General features: G+C 42.6%; 1 protein-coding gene across 1 annotated transcript in view; it reads left to right on the forward strand.

Moving 5' to 3' along the window:
• The first annotated feature begins 5,371 nt into the window (after positions 1–5,371).
• The window catches only part of CFAP92 (cilia and flagella associated protein 92 (putative)), a 137,061-nt gene continuing 119,945 nt past the window's right edge, over positions 5,372–22,487 (forward strand). Inside the window, exons 1-3 of the mRNA XM_088482487.1 lie at positions 5,372–5,452; positions 9,544–9,967; positions 20,194–20,387. Coding sequence (XP_088338613.1) covers positions 9,673–9,967; positions 20,194–20,387 — 489 coding nt within the window. The 5' untranslated portion in view covers positions 5,372–5,452; positions 9,544–9,672. The remainder of the gene's footprint in view (positions 5,453–9,543; positions 9,968–20,193; positions 20,388–22,487) is intronic.

Here is a 22,487-nt window from a genome sequence, read left to right on the forward strand (position 1 = left end):
TCTATCTCTATATTCATGTACATCTCTCTCTCTCTCTCTATCTATCTCTTTTATAAATTTGTTAGTCTTACCTTATACTGTGAGAAATCATGTCAGCAGATACAACTTATAACTGACATTTCTTTACTAAGCAGTGATACACCAAAGCTGTGATGTCACAAAGGCTGTTTATGTCACAAAGACTGATCATGTTAGCGAGTCACATGATCAGTCTACTAAGGTCATACATCTCAACTTACCTGCAATTACCACTGCTATCTATCTATCTATCTATCTATCTATCTATCTATCTATCTATCTATCTATCTATCTATCTTTCTCAGGCTTGCTTACCCTCCCTATTTTGCCGGGAGCTTCCTGAAAATGCAGCTCCCGGCCCCCCGGAAAGGCAGGCAAGCCTCCCGGCAGCAAGGGGGACAAGGGGGAGTGGCCAGGTGGGTAACTGTCATTTGTGGGTGTGGCGAGGGCGGGGCCACTGAATCACATCATTTTGCCTCGCCCAATGCTCCACAATGCCTGTATTATCGGCATTGTGTAGCGGGGGCAGGGCCAAATGACGCGCCCCCACCACACCCACAAATGTCTGTCACCCACATGGCCACTCCCCCTTGTACCGGCCACGCCCCCCGTCCTGCCGATCTGGCTGCTCCCTCCCGGAAGGAGCAGCCAGAAAGTCGGCAAGTATGATCTATCCATCTATCTATCGTTTTCATATCTATCTATCTATCTATCTATCTATCTATCTCTCTATCTGTTTAATCTATATATGGGACTGAATCAGAGATGGACACTAATGCGATTGCAACTGTGATTTCATACGGAACACAGCTGCGAAAATATGCTAATTGGTCATTCCATGTGACTAACGTTACATTTAGAAGTTTAAATGAACCACACACAAAAATGAAGCTGAAATCCAACATTTTAAAAATATAACAATAATATATGGGGTCAGTAGTCATAATTAATGCTTTAAAAAAGAAATAAATGTACACTCTTAGTAGTTAAATGTTATTGTTTATATGCGTGACTCATGTTACTCATGTTTAAACCTGCACTCCTAATTATTTTTACAATGATTGTTATAGTATACACTTATAAGACCCTAAACTTATGATTGACACACAAACAAAAAACTGAATGTTAACCAAACTATACTTAAAATAAATTTTGACATGTGACTCACGTTACATACAAATGTGACTCATGTTACGTTTCTGTCCCCAGTCAAAGGGCTCTGATACAAATTACTCAAACCTGTAGACTCTATGTGAATTAATCAATATAGGCCTGTTTTGATTAACTGTGAAGATGTATAAAATATTGAATCTGGTGATTATGGCCAGTTGCTGCCAGCTTGCCCCATTGTGCTCACTAAGGCGCCCATTTATCAAAGGGAATTTGAGGTAAATTCCCTGAAAACACCTGTTTTCGGGGGTTTACCTCAAATACTAAATATCCCCCGGATGTATGCTTCCCTCATAGGTATCTATGGGGGATGCGATGCTGCCAAATGTATCAATATCGTGAATGCAAAGCATTCCCGATATTCACACCAGAAGCTAACACCATCTGAAGATAGCGTTAGCCCCTGAAGCCTATGGGGACTACCGCATGTCAGCCGGCGAAGGGATCTCCCAGATCCCTACGCCGGCAATGGGCGCCGCTCATGTGCAGTCCGCGGGACTGCGCATGCGCAGCAGCCTCCGGCTACATCGCAGGTACAGGCTTCTTTCGGAGTCCGTCACCCTGCATGTGCCGGATCATACATTCGGCCGCAATGATCGCATTTTGCAATGCGATCATTGACGGTACTGCATGCCATGATCGCATTGCAAAATGCGATCATTAATAAATGGGCCCCTAAGAATTCACCCTTTATGATGTCCTTGATCTCACCTGGGTAACTCTTCCCATCATATTCAACATAGAACCAACGTTCACTACATTATCTGAAGGTACTGTGACAGTTACATAATATACTAAAATGTTGGCGGTTATGTGACATGCCTGCATTTTTCTGACTACCCCCCTGTTACCACCCCCAAATGCTGACAGCCTGTTACTCACAAAGGATTTCAACCCTGGTCTCACGGTGCAGTGTGAACAGGGACCCCGGGTCGATGTGAAGATTCTGAAGATAGATGACACAGAGAAAGTCCTGGTGGACGGCAGCCATGCAAAAGAGCTTACAGCCATGCAACAGAGCTTACAGGCCGTCGCCCACCAGGTGAAGATAGAAGACCCTGGAAGTCCTGGGGGGCAGCAGCAGTGCAAAAGAACTTAAAGGCCATCAGGTGAAGATGCTGAATAATAAATGATTAAAACATTCTGCGTTTGTGTTCTGTTTTTATTGTAATATTTTCTTTATAGGCGGACTACAGTTGCCAGTGGGCCCTTAATATCCAGGCATGCTGGCATTTGTTGTTCCACAAGTGCCAACATGCCGGGGCAGGCTTGCTGGGACCTGTAGGCCGCCTGTAAAGAACAATGGGTTGATTCAGTAAGGATCGCAACTGCAATTACACACGCAATAGGCAATTGTTGTGTTCTGCACATGCATACGCCTCTCAGTACGTGTGCCTGAACCAGCCACTGTGATCGGGACTGCAATTGCAGTGACTACGCAGACCCATCGCAGAGTGATTGACAGGAAGTACCATTTCGGGGTGGTGACAGGGGGGTGGTTGACAAATGGCAGGCGTGTCAGTGCGTTTGAACGCCATTGCAGGGGCGTGCATAAATTAGGCACTGCGATGCCATACGCAGCTTGTGTACTCACAGGGGTGCCAAGAGGGGGGGGGAGCGGGTATTATTTACCCGGGCCCGGGCTTCCTGAGGGGCCTGGGTCCGGTGCCGCCCCCCTCCCTCACAGCAGCCCAGCACACAGCATGTGATCGTGCCCCCCCCCCGGCTTTGCACCGGGCTGAGGGGCTCACAGCGCCCCCTCCCCAGCGCGCGGTAAAAGTGTGTTGTTGTTTGTTTTATTTGCTCAAGGGGGCATGGCCACGCCTCCTGCAATTAGGCCATGCTCCCTCTTCAACTGGGCCCGCTGCGCCCCTGTGTACTCACTGCGTGCGATGAGGTTAGCAATTTCTGAGTTAGGTTAGAGCGAAGCTTGTGCAAGTGAGTGTGAGGCTGCAATTGTACTCGATGTTACTGATGGTTTTGCAGTCTTGCTAAGTATAATGGATGTATGTAAGGTGAGGTGGGCATCCTTATGTTGTGCTGCGACAGCACTCCTTTTCTCTCTGTGTTACAGTTGTCACTAAGAGAACCAGCAGCAAAAGTGGAATCACACATCTCACTACTCCCAGTGCCCTGTGTATGTGGGCTGTTAAAAAATAATATATATATTTTTCAGTGGACACATTTTTTTTAATGAACATGCATACAGTCACGATAAATTGTTAACTTTAAATGTCCTTAAATCTCCAAACATGACCAAAATATATGTACAGCCTGTATTTTTCCTTCACGGCATTGTCATTGCCATATTATAGGGTTTATGTAATAGGGTGTGGGTTGACTGTGGCGGCGGAATTCCCGCGAATGTGTCCCTTTTTAAAAAAAAAATATATCAACCCTACCTGTGATTCTTTAAGAAGACGTGGAAAACATGCACTTCCCGCTGCGATCGGGAAGTGTTTGAAGTGAGCACGCAGTCCTATCTCATAGTGATTGACATGAAGTGATTGTTAGGCTGTGGAGAGGGGGGGTGGTCGAAGGAAGGCAGGCGTGCCTGGGCGTTTGAACACCGTTTACAGGGGCATACATAATAAGCCCCTTCGATTGCAAATGCCTGCAGAGGTCTACATGGCGACAGGAAGATTAGCACTTTGTTTGGTAGGGTCAGGTCAACCACAACTGTGCAAATGGTTCCGATGTTTTCGCTGATTTGCGGATGCATGTCATGGGAAGTGCATACCTCCCGACATTCGGAGTCCCAGAGTCCGGACTTCTGACCTGATGTTAAAGGGGGCATGGTCTAATGCCATGCCCCCGTTTACATCACTAATGGGGCATGCCCAGCATCTCCGAGATGCTGGGCTGCCCCCGGGTTTCCCCCCGTACTGTGAATAGATGCTGTGTGCATGCGCACAGCATCTATTCTCGCTCTGCTGTCCACAAATTTTCCCCCCACCCCGAGACACTGTAGCCTGCGGGTGGGACAGCGGGACAGTCCCAGAAAAAACGGGACTGTCCCGCTGCATGCGGGACAGTTGGGAGGTATGGAAGTGGGTGGCTTTATACAGTGTTGTGTGTCTTGGTATAGTGCTGCGGTTGCCGTGCAATTGCATTCATTAGCATATTTTTCGCAGGCTCGCAGCTAGCAGGTGCGTGTAATCCAACCTGAATAAGGCACTATGGGCCTGATTCAGAGCCGCTCGTAAGCGGCCGCTCGTTCGCTCCGAGCAATGTTTTCCCAACTGCACATGCGTACGGATCGTTATACGCATGCGCGAACCAGTCAGTGCGGCCGAAATTCATGTGCTCGCAAAATAGCAAATGCCTGATAATTTGAGTGACAGAAAGAGGCGTATGTGGGTGGTAACAGGGGAAGGTGCTTGAAAACGGGGAGTGAAGATCCGATCGCAGGGGTGCTTAAATGTCAAAACGGGCGTTTTATGGGTGTGCATAATTAAAACAGCAGCGCCATTGTGGACGTCACTGGGTTATTTTATAGCCAGAACTGCTCGCAAAATTGTGGTAGCAAAAACCAACCACAAGAATAGCGAGCAGCTCATACCCTGGTCGATGTACTCGATTAATCTAATAAATAGCGGACATGACGTAGGATGCGAGCGGCCAGGGGGCGTAGTTTCCCAAAAAACGACCGCAAGTTTTGTTCCCTCGTTCAGACCTAGAGGCGTGAACAGACCGCAAAGAGCGAACGGTTCATTTGAATAGCCACCCCTTTTTTTTGAACGACCGTCCGCAAGTAGCGACCGACTCTGAATCAGGCCCTATATTCCTAGTGGCCCCCCCCTGTCAGTGAGTACAATGCATTGTATTCCACCCACCCCCCATTTCAGTGCATTGTATTCCTCCTGGCCCCCATGTCAGTGAGTACAGACAGTGCATTGTATTCCCCCTGTTCCGCTGTCAGGGAGTAGATAGTATTCCTATGTTTTCACTCTAGTCTCGCTAAGGTTATAAGCGTCACTATGGTAACAGGCCAAGCTCTGTGTGCACCGTATCCTTCCGCTGCATGCACGGCCTAAGTTGTCCGGTGTTTAGTACTGCAGAATACTCACCAACGCAGGACGCGTACTGGTTCGTAAAACAGAAGGAGTTGCGGACGAGTTTTATGGAGTTGGGGGAGAGTGAGTGGTTTATAAGCCCAGGTGTCACGGACTATTTTTCGTCGCGCATGTGTCATATTGTCTTACTGTAGTCAGTAAAGAAAACTTTCTTTGCGCTGACTGAGAACGAAGTTGGAGAGCAGCAGGTGAGAGTGACCGCTGCCACATTGTTGTGGATTTTTATTCAATAAAATCACACATAAGATAATTACTGATTATATAGAGACGTGAAATCTGCACTAAGAGGTTCTGCAGCAGTTTTTCCTGGCATTGTTTGTAGCTATCTGTGAATATAAACTGTGGGAGAATAGGGCAATTCATGCAGAAAGCTTGATTTTGCTTTAGGGAAATAGGGCAATTCATGCAGTAAAATGATTTTGCTTTAGGGCAATAGGGCAATTCATGCAGTAAAATGATTTTGCTTTAGGGCAATAGGGCAATTCATGCAGTAAAATGATTTTGCTTTAGGGCAATAGGGCAATTCATGCAGTAAAATGATTTTGCTTTAGGGCAATAGGGCAATTCATGCAGTAAAATTATTTTGCTTTAGGGCAATAGGGCAATTCATGCAGTAAAATGATTTTGCTTTAGGGCAATAGGGCAATTCATGCAGTAAAATGATTTTCTGGCTACTAAAAACAGATGTTTTTTGGTTACCGAGAATAGGACTTAAATGACCAGAAGAAAGTTACCTAAACAATTACCAGCTAGCCTCATCTAGCACTCTCGTGTTCCAGTTTTCCAAGGATATTTCCATTTTTCCTCTTAAAATATTATAATAGCGCAGTCTTTTTGTGAGCATAATACAGACTCCTAGGCCCTCATTCAGAGCTGGACATAAACGTGGCTGTTTCTTCCTGGATGGAACTGGTGCCGGAGCGCATTTTCTACCTATGCAGAGTTGGTCGCATACTCGCATCTCATGTTTGCATAGGCATCAGAATGCTAGTTTTTATAAGGGCGTATTTTGTTTGCGCTTCGACGCAGATTGCGTCCAACTCTGAATTAAGTCCTCTAATGCATCCAAATTAGTAAAATAAATTGAATAAGTGTACTTTCATTTATATGGATGCCACATGACGCATGCATTACTGCCCAGTTTCTTGAGTGTAAAAGGCCATACATCTGACTAGCGTGCCATTGTCAGATAAGCCATATTATTTAGAAGAGTTCATTTTTGTATGTGCATTTACCTAGGTTTAATGAAATTATTTTTAGAAGTATTTCAACATCAATTATTTTATGAAGCCATCTACTAAATTGTTACCTGAGGTATAAGTACAGCAGATCAAGCAAATCATTTCTTGTCTGCAATTGGTGACATTGAAAACATATTTTTTCAGTTGCCCAGTTGTAACAACTCTCTAATTTTATTCTTGGACTGCAATTCCATTCCGTCTATCTGCAGATTTGTACTTCCCTGGAAATCTCCCCACTCTTCCAAAAATAATTATTGGCCTTGCAGAGTGTGTGTCTGATTCACAATGTAATCAACAGCTGCAGTGCTATAGTAACTGCAGAGGGGATCGGTATGAATGACTGCTGGACCTATGTCCGACGGTTCAAATCCCGACAGCGGAAGACCGGCAGCCCTGAAAATCCCGATGGCAAGTATTCTAACTATCGCTAACCCTCCCCTCCCTAACCCTTCTTCAGGGGTGCCAGTTGTCTGTTTGGTGCCTAACCCTAACCTCCCCCCCTAGTGCCTAACCCTATCCCCCCCTGTAAGTGCCTAAACCTAACCCACCCTTCCCCGCAGCCTAAACCTAAGTCTCCCGGGGGGGGGGGGGGTGCCTCAACCTAACCTCCCCAAGGAGTGCCTAACACTAGCCCCCTTCCCCACCCTAACTCTCCACCGGGGGGATGTCTAACCCTAAGTCCAGTAGCCCAGTGTCCACAAGTCAGCATACTAGAACTGAGGGCCTGTTTCAGAGATGGACGCAAATGCGATTTGGTACGCAACACAGCTGCGAAAATATGCTAATGGTTCCAAAGATCACCCGAGCATAAGGATGCCCACTGCTGCCTTCTTACATGCGTATGATGTTGCTTACCTGCGTAAATATTGGTAACATCAATGCACATCGAGTGGCCATCTTGCACCTGTCTGACCTGGCGCAGACTTAGCAGCTCTCCTGACGTGCAGTGGGGTCTCATGCTGCATAGGAGATCATGCCCATGTAATGGCGTTTAAACGGTCAGACACGCCTGCGTTATTCTGACCATCCACTTTTGCCACCCCCAAACTCTGACAACCTCTCACTCATTTTGCGATGGATTCCTCTGTGCGTCCGTAATCGCAATGTTATCACTGCGCTTGCTTAGTACGGCATATACGAAAGCGCGATGGCAAACAATCACTTGATCTTCATACATACATAATCGCCATTGTGTTAATTTCTGAATCAGACCCTGAGCACAGTATTGAAACCACAGTGCTTGTCATGTTAATTAATTGTCATTATATTCCTACTCATTCTAATGGCTAGAAGAACCATATCAACCGGTCATATGAGATCCAATAGTTGTCTGTTTGGCAGCCATGATTTTGGTAGTCTTTTTCATAAATGGCTTTCAGGCTACAACAACTATTTTCAGGTTATGGTCAGGTTAGCCATACAGACCTGGACATACAGTAAATGAAATACACATACTGCTTTATAAGTTTAGTGTACAGTATTCTTGCAGTTTGTTACTATGGTCGCATACAACAGGCTTCTTAACTTGCTGCACTGCAGACAAATGGCAATGGTAAAGTTTTTGCTTTTAAATAATTTGTAAACCCCAATGTTCTGCTTCATTACGATGTCTGAACAAACCGCAATACCTGCATAGATTCACAATTAGTATAGATAGTCCTTACTCAGTCTACAATCTGGAGATAGTATTTATGTCAATTTATTAGCAATAAAATAGTCACTTCAGTTCAAATGCAGATGCGTGATACCTATGTTAATGTTCAGATTTTTTTTACCTATTATATATTTTACAATGCAGCACAACAGATGTAATGCTCTGCAGCAGTTAGCACTCCCGCTAGGCTGTTTTAGCAGGGCGCCGTGCCCTATTTCTAAAGGCAAAAAGCATACTGCCCTCCGGTGCAGCGCCCCGCTAAAAAAGGCTGCGGGTGCCGTCCCCACCCACAGGTTGCAGTGTCCCGCGGGTGGGGAAAACTGCAGTGTAGTGGGCGCATGCACCCAGCATCCATTCACACTGATAGCAGCTCTTGTGGGGAGACCGGCATGTCCGTAAGTGCCGTGCACTCCCCCAAGGGCGATGAAAAGGGGACGCGTCTTAAAGACACGCCCCTTTTCCTTGGCCATGCCCCTTTTTGGACATATCTTTAGGTAATTGGTCCTTGCAACATGGTGTAATGAAGGTGTTTGCACAAAAGTATTAAGGAGAAGACTAAAGATTTATTTTAGCATATGTGCTTATTATTACACAAGTAAGCCGCTCTCTGGTGTGTTCTGGCCCTCTAGACACAGTGGATATTAAGGGCTTGATTTAGAGATGGACGCTAATGCGATCGCAGCTGCGATTTTGTACGCAACGCAGCTGGAAAAATATGCTAATTGTTCCCAGGATCACCCGAGCATAAAGACGTCCACTGCTGCCTTCGTACATGCGTATGACTTCTCATACTTGCGTAAATATCGGTAACATTGATGCACATCGAGCGGCCATCTTGCCCTTGCGGAAGATCTGTCCAGCCGTTGACTGGGCAGCTCTCCTGACATGCACAGGGCTCTCATGCTGCATACGAGATCGCAATGGCTAATTTGTGCACGGCCATGAAACGGCGTTTAAACGGACAGACGCCTGCGTTTTTCAGACCACTCCCCCGTTCCCAACCCCAAATGCTGACAGCTTGTCACTCACTTTGCAATGGATTCCTCTGTGCATCCATCATTGCAATGTGATTGCTGTGCATTCGCAGTGTGGGCTTATGCGCAATGGCAAATAATTGCTTTTGCGTACGTAATCGCCATTGCGTTCATCTGTGAATTAGGCACTAAGTGCAAAAAGAAATATTGTGTGTTCCTTTCACTGGGCATATTAAAATTGCCTAACAGAAACCAATGCAGCTGAAACATTCTCATGAATATGCATAAAATTCACTTTGTGCTTTAGCTGAGTGAAATGCTCAACTACCCTGTGCATGCATCTAACGTTCTACTCATTTATTGCTTAGTTTGAATTTCATTTACTCTGATAAATGTTTCTTCTTTTTTAGAACTGTAAAGAAATGGATGGTGTTTTTGATGTGTTCTTTTGATTTGGTATATTTGGTGTGCCTACAAGGTAGAAGACACCGACTGTGGTTGCAGAAGGAAAAACATTCCAGGGCTATATTTTTGGTGAAATGACTCTAGCAGAAACTGAAGATTATGGTAGTACAGTTCCTGTAGACACCGATTCCATTGTCCCACAAAAAAAAATTATTTCCAAAAATGATGAATTGTCAGACTATGGGACTGGCGGCTCCTCTCCATATACAGGTGATGTGCAGAATGAAGACGAGAACTCTTGTCCGGGTTTAAGACAAGACGTTGACGAGGCAGATGGGGACTCTGCAAGAAAGGATTTGCAGGATGCGCCTCACACAGTGACTTGCACAGTCACAATCGCTTTTGCCATCCCATCTCTACCCAAAAAAGGTAATGCTGGTTCTTAGTCACATATGTATAAAACAAACTGGCTAGTTTTGACATCTATTTTCGGTTACAATAAAGGTCATGGCCTGTTTATGAGGAACCACAGTAAATTTTACCTGAATATTATAACAGCTCAAAGGGCCCCAATTATTCAACTTGACTAGAAAGAGAGGAGTAATATGATGCCACAAAGTCATGGTTAAATAGCTGAGAAGTCCGGCTGCCATGGCGACCTGCGTGCTTATTGGCTAACCTCTCTCACACAAGTTTGGCTGTCATGGAGACCTGTGTGCTTATTGGCTAACATCTCTCACACAAGTCAGACATATTTGCCAAGAGCTTATTCCCTAGCTTACACATACAATGCCGGATTCATTTTTAGGAGCAAATAAAAAAGGAACACTTTGCTCCATGGTACAAACCATGTGGCAATGCAAGGGGCGCAAATACATATAGTTTTGTGTGCATGCAGGGAAGATGCCGGCTGCTTTTGCATGCACTAGGCAACTTTGTTTTTACACTGCGGGGTCTATTTATTAAGCAGTGTTAGGAGAAGTGAAAAGTGATAAGGTGTCAGCCAATCAGCTCCCAACTGTCATTTTTCAAACACAGCCTGTGAGATGGCAGTTAGGAGCTGATTGGCTGGCACCTTATCACTCTTCAGTTTTCACTTCTCCTAACACTGCTTAGTAAATAGACCCCACAAACTTAGAATTAAGCTAGGACACATTCCTTCCAACTATAACGGGCATATTTATCAATATTATTTTTACTAAAATAATGTGAAAATGGGTGTTTTCAAACCCATTTCATGTTATTTTAGTATCACTTAAATGTATTAAAGGGCTTTTGGAGCAGTTTTTGTAAAAAAAAATAGCTCCAACCCCTTAAAGTCACATAATTTTATTAAACAGATTGCATTTCCCATAATTGTAATGGAAAATGTGATCTGCTCAAATATACTAAAATACAATTGTAAAAAAAATTATAGAGTGGGGTCCTGCGATAATAATGCCACCTGGAGATGGCGTTATTAGGGCTTTCCACAGTTTCACCGTGGTGAACGTGCGTGGGAGAGATTTGCAGGGACAGAGCTTTCTGGCAAGTTCTGTCCCTGCATGCGATATTTGATATCACATTGCAATTTTTGGCAAATTTATCACGTCCCATCCCCATCTGATATGCAGATTGTGATAAATATGCCCCTAAATCTCTCTGCACATGTTAAATCTTCCCCACCTGCAGTGCAAATGTCGCAGAGGAATGTATCGAGACGCCCACCTGTGGCCTTGCAAATCCAAGCATCTGCGTACAAAGACACAGCATCGGCCACACGTTCATCGATTATGGTCTTCCGAGTAACCCTATGGTTGCGCAAAATGAGATGCTGGAGACATTTTTCTTACGTACAGAATCGCTGACTCAACACTCCTGTGTTCTTAACGCCTCCCCCCGTTATCTCTCACAAATGCTTACTGCTTGTCAATCACGCTGCAAGTAAAAAGTAGCTGTGAGCGACTGAGAAAATGTACCTTAACACATGCACAATGCAACGTGGACGCATGTGCAGATCGCCGATTATCACTCAACTGCGAAAACATCAGAATAGCGTACACCTCCTAATCAGACCCACTGCCCCTTAAGACTGAGTTTTACAAGAAATATACTATCAAGATTTTAGTTCTAGATAATTCCTTTATAGTCTGTGGCCCAATAGTAATCTACAAGTTGCATCAAGTGCCGACATTTCAGCGATATAGCCGCAAAATTTAAAGCAGCAATTGTTTTTAAGGCAAAACAAGGTTGGCTTAGAAACTTTGCAGCTTTAAAACTCTCTCTTTGCAGTTGACGCAAATCACAGACTGTTATACATGGCCAGTAGATTTTATTGGAATTCTGTAGAACTAAAACTTTGATAGTACTAGGATGGTTATATAAGTATGGCAACAAGCGTGTGTAATCTTCTCTATTTCATTCTAATTTCCTGCCAGGCCAGACTATGTAGACCACTGCTTCCCATCATGGCCATTAGACTACGCCTTATACCAAAGGTGGGGCGCATTAAAAGGAATTTCATATATCTGAAATATACAGTATATATATTTTTTAGAATAAATGGTTATGAATTAGTCTGATAATAATTCATAAAAGTCACAAATATTGAATAAAAATAAATAAAACGGATAACGAGATAAATAAATTATAAATATATAAATTGATCAATTTAAGATATATAAAAACAACATTAAATAAGCATAAAAACAAATGAAGTATGTGGAGTCCAAGCCAGTATATTTAGCACGTGGCTGAGTTAATCAGATGCACGTTTAAATAAAATGTCTTTTCTTCCCTTTGCTCATTTTGTAACATGTGCAGTGAGCTATGAATCACTAATTAGTGAGGGACAATGAACAAATGTCTATTGCTCTTTACCTTATCTTCTGGCGGCCCCCTTACTTTGTTAGATGTTCCGGGGAATTCCCTAGCTTCACTTGCAGGATCTTGTATTTTTAAAAGAGATATGTTCCGTTCTGGCCGTCCACTCAGTAAAGGGCTCTGAACGTGTAAGTAGCTGGACTGCCTGGCGGTCTCTGCGCCTGCTAGCAGTGTTGAAAGCCGGTGTCATGATCTTTAACTCACCTGCTGGCTGAGCTCCGGCCAGCGGACAAGACTTTCCCAGGGGGGTATGTAGAGGGTGTGGTCCAACGCGTTTCGTCCGGCCAATCCGGTCGTATTTCGTCAGGGACGTTTTCATTGGTTGCTTTCAGTCCTTCTCCTTAAATAGTGTTACGGTGGCTCTGATTGGCTTATTCCTCTGTCAGTCTCTCAGTGCTTTTATTTCTATTTGTCCGCGGTCCGGTGCTTTTATTATTGTTTTCGGACACACTTAGAGACCACTAGACTATATTAACTCTTTTGTATATAGACTTCCGTAGTTTGTAGAGAAGTGTATTTAAAATCTAGTATTAGTATGATCTTCTTTTACAAATCTTCTTTTTCCCTTATTGTGGTTATTAGAAATCCGGAGATCTTCTCTGGATTGTTATCAGGTGAGATCATCTGGGCCATATTCACCAGCTATATATAGTACCTGGTATTCTAGTAGGTCTCCCTTACAATACTAGCCAGGCCCAACCCTGCTTAGCTTCCAAGTTTTCAAGTAGTTGGGCATTCCCAGGGTGGTGTGTTTGTATATATTCTTGGTTTTAAGGCCATTAAAAATGATGTAACTCTTAAACAGTTCACATTTGACGGTATACAGATTATTCCTTTAAAAAGCTAGCCAATACTAGGTCTATATTTAGTCCTGTTGGCGCAAGGGTTTGGAGGTTATATATCCACTTGCTGTCTTCCTGTGATAGGATTTTTATGTGCCTCATACCAGTCATACTATCCAAACATCAGTTGGAAGATGGCGGGGCTGGTGGAATCATGGTCAAACATTGAGGTGCGTAGTGTGATCAAATTTCTTCATCTAAAGGGCACATCAGCAGCTGAAATTCATTGCCAATTTGGTAAGGTGTACGGTGATAACGTCATCTTACGGAAACAGGTTTGGGTTTGGTGCAGTGTCTTTGATAACGGCAGCACAGACCTTCAAGAATTACAGCGATCCTGCCGGCCAAGCACGGCCACCACAGATGTAAATTTGTGCTGCATTGTAGGTCTTATTCAGGAGAATAGACGCATTCGAGATAGTGATATTGCTGACGAACTAAATATCTCAGTGAGTACTGTGCACAACATAGTTCATGAGCAACTGGGGTACAGGAAAAAGTGTTCATGCTGGGTACCGAAACAACTTACAGAAGTTCACAAAACCAATAGGATGGGATAGTCCCTCGTGCAATTGACGTATTACCATGAGGAGGGAGTGCAGTTCCTGCAGCGTATTGTTACAGGCGATTAACATGGGTGCATCATGGGGCACCGAAGATGAAGCATGCATCCATGACATGGAAACACGCATCGCCTCCACCTTCAAAGAAATTCAAACCAACTCCATCATGGCGACCGTGTTTTGGGACCACAAGAGCGTACTTCTTGTTGATTTCCTCACCAAGGGAGATACTGTGAATGTTGTCCGCTATTGTGACATATTGAGCCAGTTGCGGAGGGCAATTTCTTAAAAATGAACTGGGTTGCTGTGAACAAGATTGTATTGCTGCACGATAACGCCAGGCAGCACTTAGCCAGCCACGTGCGTGAGTTGTTACGGCCCTACCATTGGGAAGTACTGGACCAACCTCCCTAAAGCCCTGATCTGACACTGTGATTTCCATGCAGCAAGCTGCCATGTCCTGGCGTCAGGCACAAGACATTGATTTCTTCTATGCCGGGATAGATGCCTTGGTGTACCTTTGGAAGAAATGCTTAGACAAGTATAGGGACTATGTGGAAAAATACTATTGATTATACTTATATGTACGAGTTGGTTCAATAAATAAGGTAACAAGCTCTCAATGCGTAAATGAGAACTCTTGTTACCTTATTTATTGAACCACCCTCATATATTTCCTATAGTATAATTCAGTCTAAGCCACAGGTTCTCAAACTCGGTCCTCAGGACCCCAAACAGTGCATGTTTTGCAGGTCTCCTCACATAATTACTAGTGAAATAATTAGCTGCACCTGTAGATCTTTTAAAATGTGTCAGTGAGTAATGAATACACCTGTGCACCTGCTGGGTGACCTGCAAAAAGTGAACTGTGTCGGGTCCTGAGGACCGAGTTTGAGAACCACTGGTCTAAGCCTTTTATGTAGTGGCTGTGTTTAAAGACTGGAATGTGTATATGCATCTTTTTAGATCCAGGTTACATACATATGGTCGACATTAATTCTGCCAACAGTAAAAATGTCTACAGCGTACTGACGACGGGAAAATGCTGACCCGGTAGAAAAGCTATTTACTGTATGTTAACTGCTTGGGCGTTATAATTTTAATTTCGGCATTATAACTTTAACAACATGTTTAAAGTTATAATGCCGACACGGTTAAGAATCTGTAAATAGCATTTAAAATGCTGTCAACATTTTGGCTGTTGACAGTGGTAATGTCAACCATTTAACAACCTCCCTTACGTTCAATGTACTCGTGACATATTCAGTGTTGAAATAATTTATTTTTTTGTGCAAAGTTTTAAAAGGATCACGGACACCACTAACTAGTATAATCAGTGCCACTTAGATGATAAAATATATATATTACGGTGACATTTGTGGGTATAGGTCTGAGGATGTACAGGTGATGGAAAGGAACACAAATGGAGTTTACATTTATAGATTAGGATCCAAATGTATTAGCCTGAAGGTTGTGGAAAGCGCAGAAGTTTTGGTGCTTTAGCCGCAAGATTTAAAGCAGCATTTTCCACAACCCTCAGGGTTACAGGTTGAGTCTCCCATATCCAAATATTCCGAAATACGGAATATTCCGAAATACGGAATATTTTTAGCATGACTGAGAAAGTGAAACTTTTGCTTTCTGATGGTTTAATGTACATAAACTTTGTTTAAATCACAAATTATTAAAAATATTGTAAAAAATAACCTTCAGGCTGTGTGTATAAGGTGTATAGGAAACAAATGAATTTCATGTATTTAAACAAACTTTTTTTGTTGCAGAAATTATTACAAATATAGTATAAAATGACCTTCAGGCTATGTCTATAAGGTGTATATAACACATAAATGCATTCTGTAATTAGATTTGTGTCCCATTCCCAAGATATTTCATTATTTTATGCAAATATTCCAAATTGCGGAATATTCCGTTATCCAAAATATCTCTGGTCCCAAGCATTTTGGATATGGGAGACCCTGTACTACATTTGACCCTCCGTAACATGCAAAACACTGATCTAATAGTGGAAACTTAAATATGTTTGTTTTATAGCCCCAGCAGCTTCTAACTAATGTTTGCTTTTTTTACCCCCTTTCCATGTTTCAAAATGTTTATTGCACATTTCATTCAAATGAAGTCTGATACAGGGCAAATATTTGTATACTTTTATAGAGCCTAATTGAAATAAAATGTGTTTTTTTTTATTTTGTTTTTGCAGACACAATTTACTAATTGATTCAGGAAAACATAAAACATAAGCACTGCCAAGTGTAAGAGGGCCTTTCAAAAGTAACAAACCTATTGTTTCTTAATCTAGCGTATAAATCGATACAGGTTTATTCTATATTTATGTTTAATCTTCTCCACTATGCCTCTGTTAACAGTAAATGCCCATGTATAAAGGTTTAACAACATCTTTCCCATACACTATAAATATCTTAAAATTATGACAATAGTCCAATAATTATAGTAATAGGAAATTATATCAGGAATTATATAATTTTGTCAGGAACTTTATATTATATTTACCAAACTGAAGGGATTCCGAAATATCCGTCCATTAAATGTAACTTATTCACTGGAACAGCTGTCTGGGGGCTTTTTGAGACACGAGGCGACTACTCTTTTTGTATTAATATAACGATATTTAAATAATAGAATCACAACCTAACATTTCATGCTCTTTGCTGTTCAGTGTCCCTATTGCTCCTACATTACTCTCACACCTTCGGATGTAATGTAATAACGCATAATTCCCTGACAAATTACTGCTCAGTCTTTTCCCACACCAAATCTTAGCATTGAACAGCCTAAATTATTCCTGCTGTGATACTGTAGCTATCATTCTCTTTTTCTTATTTTAACAGCTTGCCTTTCAAGCACATTTGTCACAATGAATTACCATGTTTCTGAAACAGTAGTAATAATCAGATGTACATATATATATCATGCTTGCTGTTTCCTCCTACATTCTGTTGGCCTCATACCAGTGACTGCAATGTGCAGAAAATACAGAGGAGATTCTAGTGGTGTAAGGGACCTGGCAGAATATAGGACATAGTAAAGTAAAATTTGTGCTTTTCACAAACGTATTCAAATTCTTAACTGATTTCAAGGGGGTCTTCAATGTAATTGGAAATATTATTGCAGAAATATAAATGCACTGTAATTTTACATGTGGATCTAGGACCTGATTCAGACCCGCTCGCAAGTTGCGGTTGCTCGCAGGCAAAAAGGGCTGGAAATTTAAATGAAGTGCTCGCAGTGCGTCGTGTAAGGACACCCACTACATTTTAATGAGCTATGGAAAAGTGCACTCACAAGTGTATATAGAAGTCCCCTTGCCTCTCGCAACACATGTCATCTCCGGAAAATGTAGGATTAATCGGGACCATTGAGAGCCAACGGAGCTGCTCGTAGCCCTTGAGGTTGCCTTAACCCGTTGCAAGCACAGCGATCAGTGCAGGCTAAAACACATGCAGGTGACGTGACCAATGACGCTACTTTGCTAATTATGCACGCTGCAGTTTGGCGGCCTGACACGCCTGCGTTCGCAACACCACTCCCCCATATACAAGCACCGTCCCCTGTTACCACCCACAAACGGCACATTCTGTCACTCAAAGTAGCGACCTGACAGTGGCTTACGAACAACCAAAAACAGATCGCAAAGACTGGCTTGCCCACACGCACTGCGAATTATACGCATGCACAGACGGGGGAAAATCACTCAAAGCGAGCGATCGCGCCTTAACGAGCGGGTCTGAATCAGGTCCCTAGGCCGTTATGTTACTCCGGGCTACTGTATATAAAATGGGATCAACTCATGCACTTAATCAGACTGCTAAAAACAAAACACTGTTTGTGAATGCAAAACAAGATACAAAAATAAAAACACCCATTGGCAAACCTTCTGATATGGAAAAAAAAAACATGTGCAATTAAATTAATTTTATTCCTCAGTGTGAAACATTTGCTTTACCAATTTATTTAATAGGGATTCTACAATTTTCTTACTTCATCTCTTTTACACACAGGGACTGATTCAGAGTTAGGAGCAAATAAAAAAGGAACAATATGCTCCTTGGTAAAGCCATGTTCCCAGGAGAGTTGGGAAGGGCTGTGTCCTATATTAATTATACATTACAATGTAAATACAAAGCTTTCCAGAATGTGTTTGCTACATACAGAAGCAGCCAGTATGTTCCCTTGCATTGCAGCATGGTTTGTTCCAGGAGTAAATTGCTTCTTGTGTACTCATTTAGGGGCCCATTTATAAAGGATCGCTTTTGCAATGCAATTAGGACATACTAGTAACACCCCTGATGGCATTGCAAAAAGCAATCCTATCGGCCAGATGTGTCATCCGGGACATGCAGGGACACGGGCTCCGAAAGGAGCCCATCCTGCGATGTCTCCAGTGAGCTTCCGGCCACTGCAGGGGGTGGTGCGCATGCGCAGACCCGTGGACTGAACATGCACATCCGCCATAGCCGGGGAGGGTTCCGGCGGATCCCTCCGCCGGCGAATAGTGTGCGGTGTAGCCCATAGTCTACAGCCGCTAACGCCACCTTCAGATGTCGTTAGATGCGGGGGGCCAATATCTGGAATGCATCGCATTCCGGATATTGGTAAATTTGGCAGCATCGCTTCCCCCATAGACACTTACGGGGGAGGCGGCTGCCAGCGACAATGGAGGGATCACAGCAGGTATTGGAGATACCTACTGTGGTTCCTCCTTTATACATACGGGGATACACAGTATACTTAGTGCTTCAAATACACTTTGATAAATGGGCCTCTTGCTCCTTTTTATATTTGCTCCTAACGTTGAATCAAGTTCGAAACTTTTTTCTTTTTTAAAGTTGCAATTCTATTGAAATGAATCGGTTTTGCCTATAAAGTCACAATGTAGAATTCCTGCTCTGACAGCTGTTTAAAAAGTTGCAAGTAGCATTTTGGACCCTGTAGGCATTGGTTATCACAAGAGTGATTTAGCAGCTATTTAGATCCTATGTAGAACTTTTCGAACAACATTTAAATGCTTGTATGGTAATCTAGAAGAGTTATTCCCAAGCTGTCTTTCTGCTGTGTGAAGGCTCCCATGTGATACTATCCTGTCGCAGGTTTTATTGTAGTGGTTTGCATAAGCCGTCCAGCAAATTTACTATTTACATTGCCTCCTTTATTGTGTATTTCACCAAAGCTACTACATTATTTACAGGGAAGTATATTTCCTTTGTCCTTGGAAATGACACAGCTCTGCCCTGCTCTATGCTTTGGGAACAGCTGTATCCACAGAGCAGTTTTTTGTTATTGTATATTCAAAGTAGGGATGTGCAGGCTCGGTTTTACTCGGATTTACTCGGTTCTTATCGCCACTTTACCGCAAATTCGGATTTATTATATTGGCTACCCAAAACACATGATAGGCGATAGCCAATAAAATGCCGTTTAAACATCCGAGTAAATCCGAGTAAAACCGAACCCGCTCACCCCTAATTCAAAGGCAAGGAAATTAAACAACTCCACCTAGAGTTTATAAAGTCCTTGGTGAAAAACACATACTGAAGTAATGATGATGACCTATTTAGTAAAAGCATAAATAGAATTACATTAACCTGCTCTTAGTACTCTTTATTTTATTAAGTAGTAATAGATCTTCAAACATATATATAGCATTTGCATATTTTTAACTCAAACTCTCCCAACGAGTAGAATTTTGGTTGTCTTTTCCCTGGGCAGTACATGGAATTACAAAGATGACCAGAATATGTCATATGATGGTGGCTCCTGACTGGATGGATTCAGCACCCGGCCAGTACTGTGCTGCCACCTTCTGGTGGTCATACCCACTTCATATACTGTATCTAATGATATATACAGAATTCTAAATTGTGCTGTCTGTTTTACAATAAAGGCAGGGCTCCAGTACAGGAGCTTCATCCATTCTGCCAGTCAGAGTTAGGTGGGTACACACTGGACGATGTGTACCATGACGTTATGTTGGGCCGACATATTGTACCGCGGGTACACATCAGAACGCTGTAATGAACGACGGAACGGTCACTCGTTCCGTCCTTCATTAGCATGAATGGGGCCGTATGCGATATCGTCAGGTTTGATATGTAATTTCAATTTGGCCAAATCGTCCCAGTGTGTACCCAGCATTAAGTTAAATAGTGGGCAGGGTGGACATCACTTTTACCCCAAACCCACTTTTTGGACATTGCAGATTGAGTATTTTGGTTGTTGATTTTTTTGCATTAAACATATAGTTTTAATTGAGTTTACCTACTGTATATTATTTTTGTATCACAGAAATATTAATATGGGAGAAGTCATTTTCAGTAAAATATTCTTTACCTCTTCTTTTTTTTATATGTAGAAGATGATGAACCCAAACCTGCTCACAATGGACAAACTGGCCATAAGCCCCACAACAAGATGATCGAGGCTCCGAAAGCACAGCAGTATTTCCACTTTGAATATTTTCTACTCCCTGACAATACAGAACCGACTAAAGTAGATGTAGTGTTGTTTGGGGTTGTGGCTAAGTTGTACATGGAGCAAGAGTCTCGGGTGAGTTCACTATTGTAACTCTTATGCTCTAACAGTCATCATTATTAGTGTGTACTCGCAGCTTCCCTCCACCTGGTGCAGATATGCATCTTAAAATAGAAAAAGTCTAAATAAGATGCAACTTTAGTGACACTCCCATGACGTTGCCTCAGTTTACCTGGCCTACATGCAAAGCCTAGCTGCCTCCCTGTTCTTTCCATTCAGTGGTGTAACAATACAAAACAACCTAACTCAATAACTTGTATAAATTATAGATATTGGCAACGGGATGCAGTCAATATTCCGACTGCGGGGATTCCGGCGCCGGAATCCAGACACCTGTCAGAATCCCAGCGCTGGCATCACGACCACCGGAATCCCGAAGGTAAATAGCAGGGCTAGGAGGAGGGTTAGCGTTGGGGTTAGGCACTAGGGGGAGGGTTAGGATTAGGCACTAAGGGGGAGAGTGCGGGGAGGGGGAGGATAGGTTTAGTCACTAGGGGGAAGGTTCGGTTCAGGCACCGGGGAGGGTTAAGGTAGGGAGGGGGAAGGGTTAGGATACCTACCGACAAGTGTTAGTATCCTAACCCTGTCAGGGCGTCTAGATTCTGACTGCCGGGATCCTGAGCGCCGGCATCCCGTACCAATCCCATTGGCAACATTGGACCCCCTCGGCAGGTGAGATTAGAGGTAGAAAAATGAGGCTGAAAATGGCATAAGAAGCAACCACTTGCTAAGGGCATGGTATCCAGTCAGAATGTGGACACTCAGAATGTTGACTTGGACTTTAGGTCAACAACCAATATTTTGATATTCAAAAAGGTTAAAACATCAACATATTTATAATGCCGACATTTAACGAATGTCAACATATTTTTCTGCTTATATGTTAGGCTAAAATCAGCAGAACACCATATTCTCACATTTGGGAGTCAGCATGATAAATGTTGACAATTTAACCATGTTGACAATTTTGAATGTTGACATATTGATTGTCGACCTAAAGCCCATGTCGACATTTTGACTGTCCATCAACCCATGATGAGATTTCATTGTACCCTGCACAGATTCAAGGCACCCCAAAGCGGCCCCACACTTAACCAAGCCTCTTCCATGTGCCACAGCAGATATGGTGTTCTTTTCTTTGAAAGCTTGATTTTTTCGTCTGTGAACATAGAGCTGAGGTAACTTGCCAGAAAGCTCCAGTTTTGACTCATCTGTCCAAAGGACATTCTCCCAGAAGCATTATGGCATGTCAATATGCATTTTAGCAAATTCAATTCTTGGGGATTCATCCAATTTCATGAAACTTGACGACTTTGCACGAATGTGCACACCTGAGATCTCTCCAATCCAATTAAAAATGTCTATTCGCGGTACCTTCAGCAGAGGTTTGCGAATTGACTGCTAAATGTGATGTGTGAAAAGTGCATGAAAAAGTGGGGAGACCATCCTGGACCCCACCCAAAATTGATTATATCGTTAGCAGGACCATATAGAAGGCTGTTTATGGCATTAGGAAAGTACTGAAGGTTTTTTAATTGTGTCAAATGACTGATTTGTGTTTTTTGTTTTTTTTTAAATGCAAAAAAATTATACAAAAACAAACTTTTTCATTTAATCTCAAACGAATGAAACGAAAAATGCAAACAAAAAGTAAGAAAAGGTGTTTTGGGGGTACTTTGAAAAGTAATTGTTTTTTTATAATTTTTTTTTTACATTTTTAAATAAAACAATATAATGTAATTAAATTTGGGGTGCCTAAACTAACGAAAAAGTTGATTTTGGGGTAATTTGAGGCAATTTTTTAAAACACCCCCCCAAAAAAAAAGTAAATATTGGACTAATTAAGCTAATTGGAAACTTCCATTTGCACAATTAGTCAATTGCATGGGTGTCCAAGAGGTTCAACACGGTGTCCCGACATTTTAACATTAAAATAAAGACTTTCCTTTCCATCTCTCACCCTCAGGGAGGTGCGAATGGAAATATGCGAATACACTCTCATTGGTTCAGGGCGGGTTGTTAATTGGATTGCAGAATAAATTCGCTATGCGAATTCAAAGAGAAAACAGCACCTCACACCTCTCAATTCGCGTTTAATTGGATTGGTCTGTTTCC

This window comes from Taudactylus pleione, unplaced genomic scaffold (assembly GCF_031769625.1).
Source record: "Taudactylus pleione unplaced genomic scaffold, aTauple2 ptg000289l, whole genome shotgun sequence".
Taxonomy (NCBI): Eukaryota; Metazoa; Chordata; class Amphibia; order Anura; family Myobatrachidae; genus Taudactylus; species Taudactylus pleione.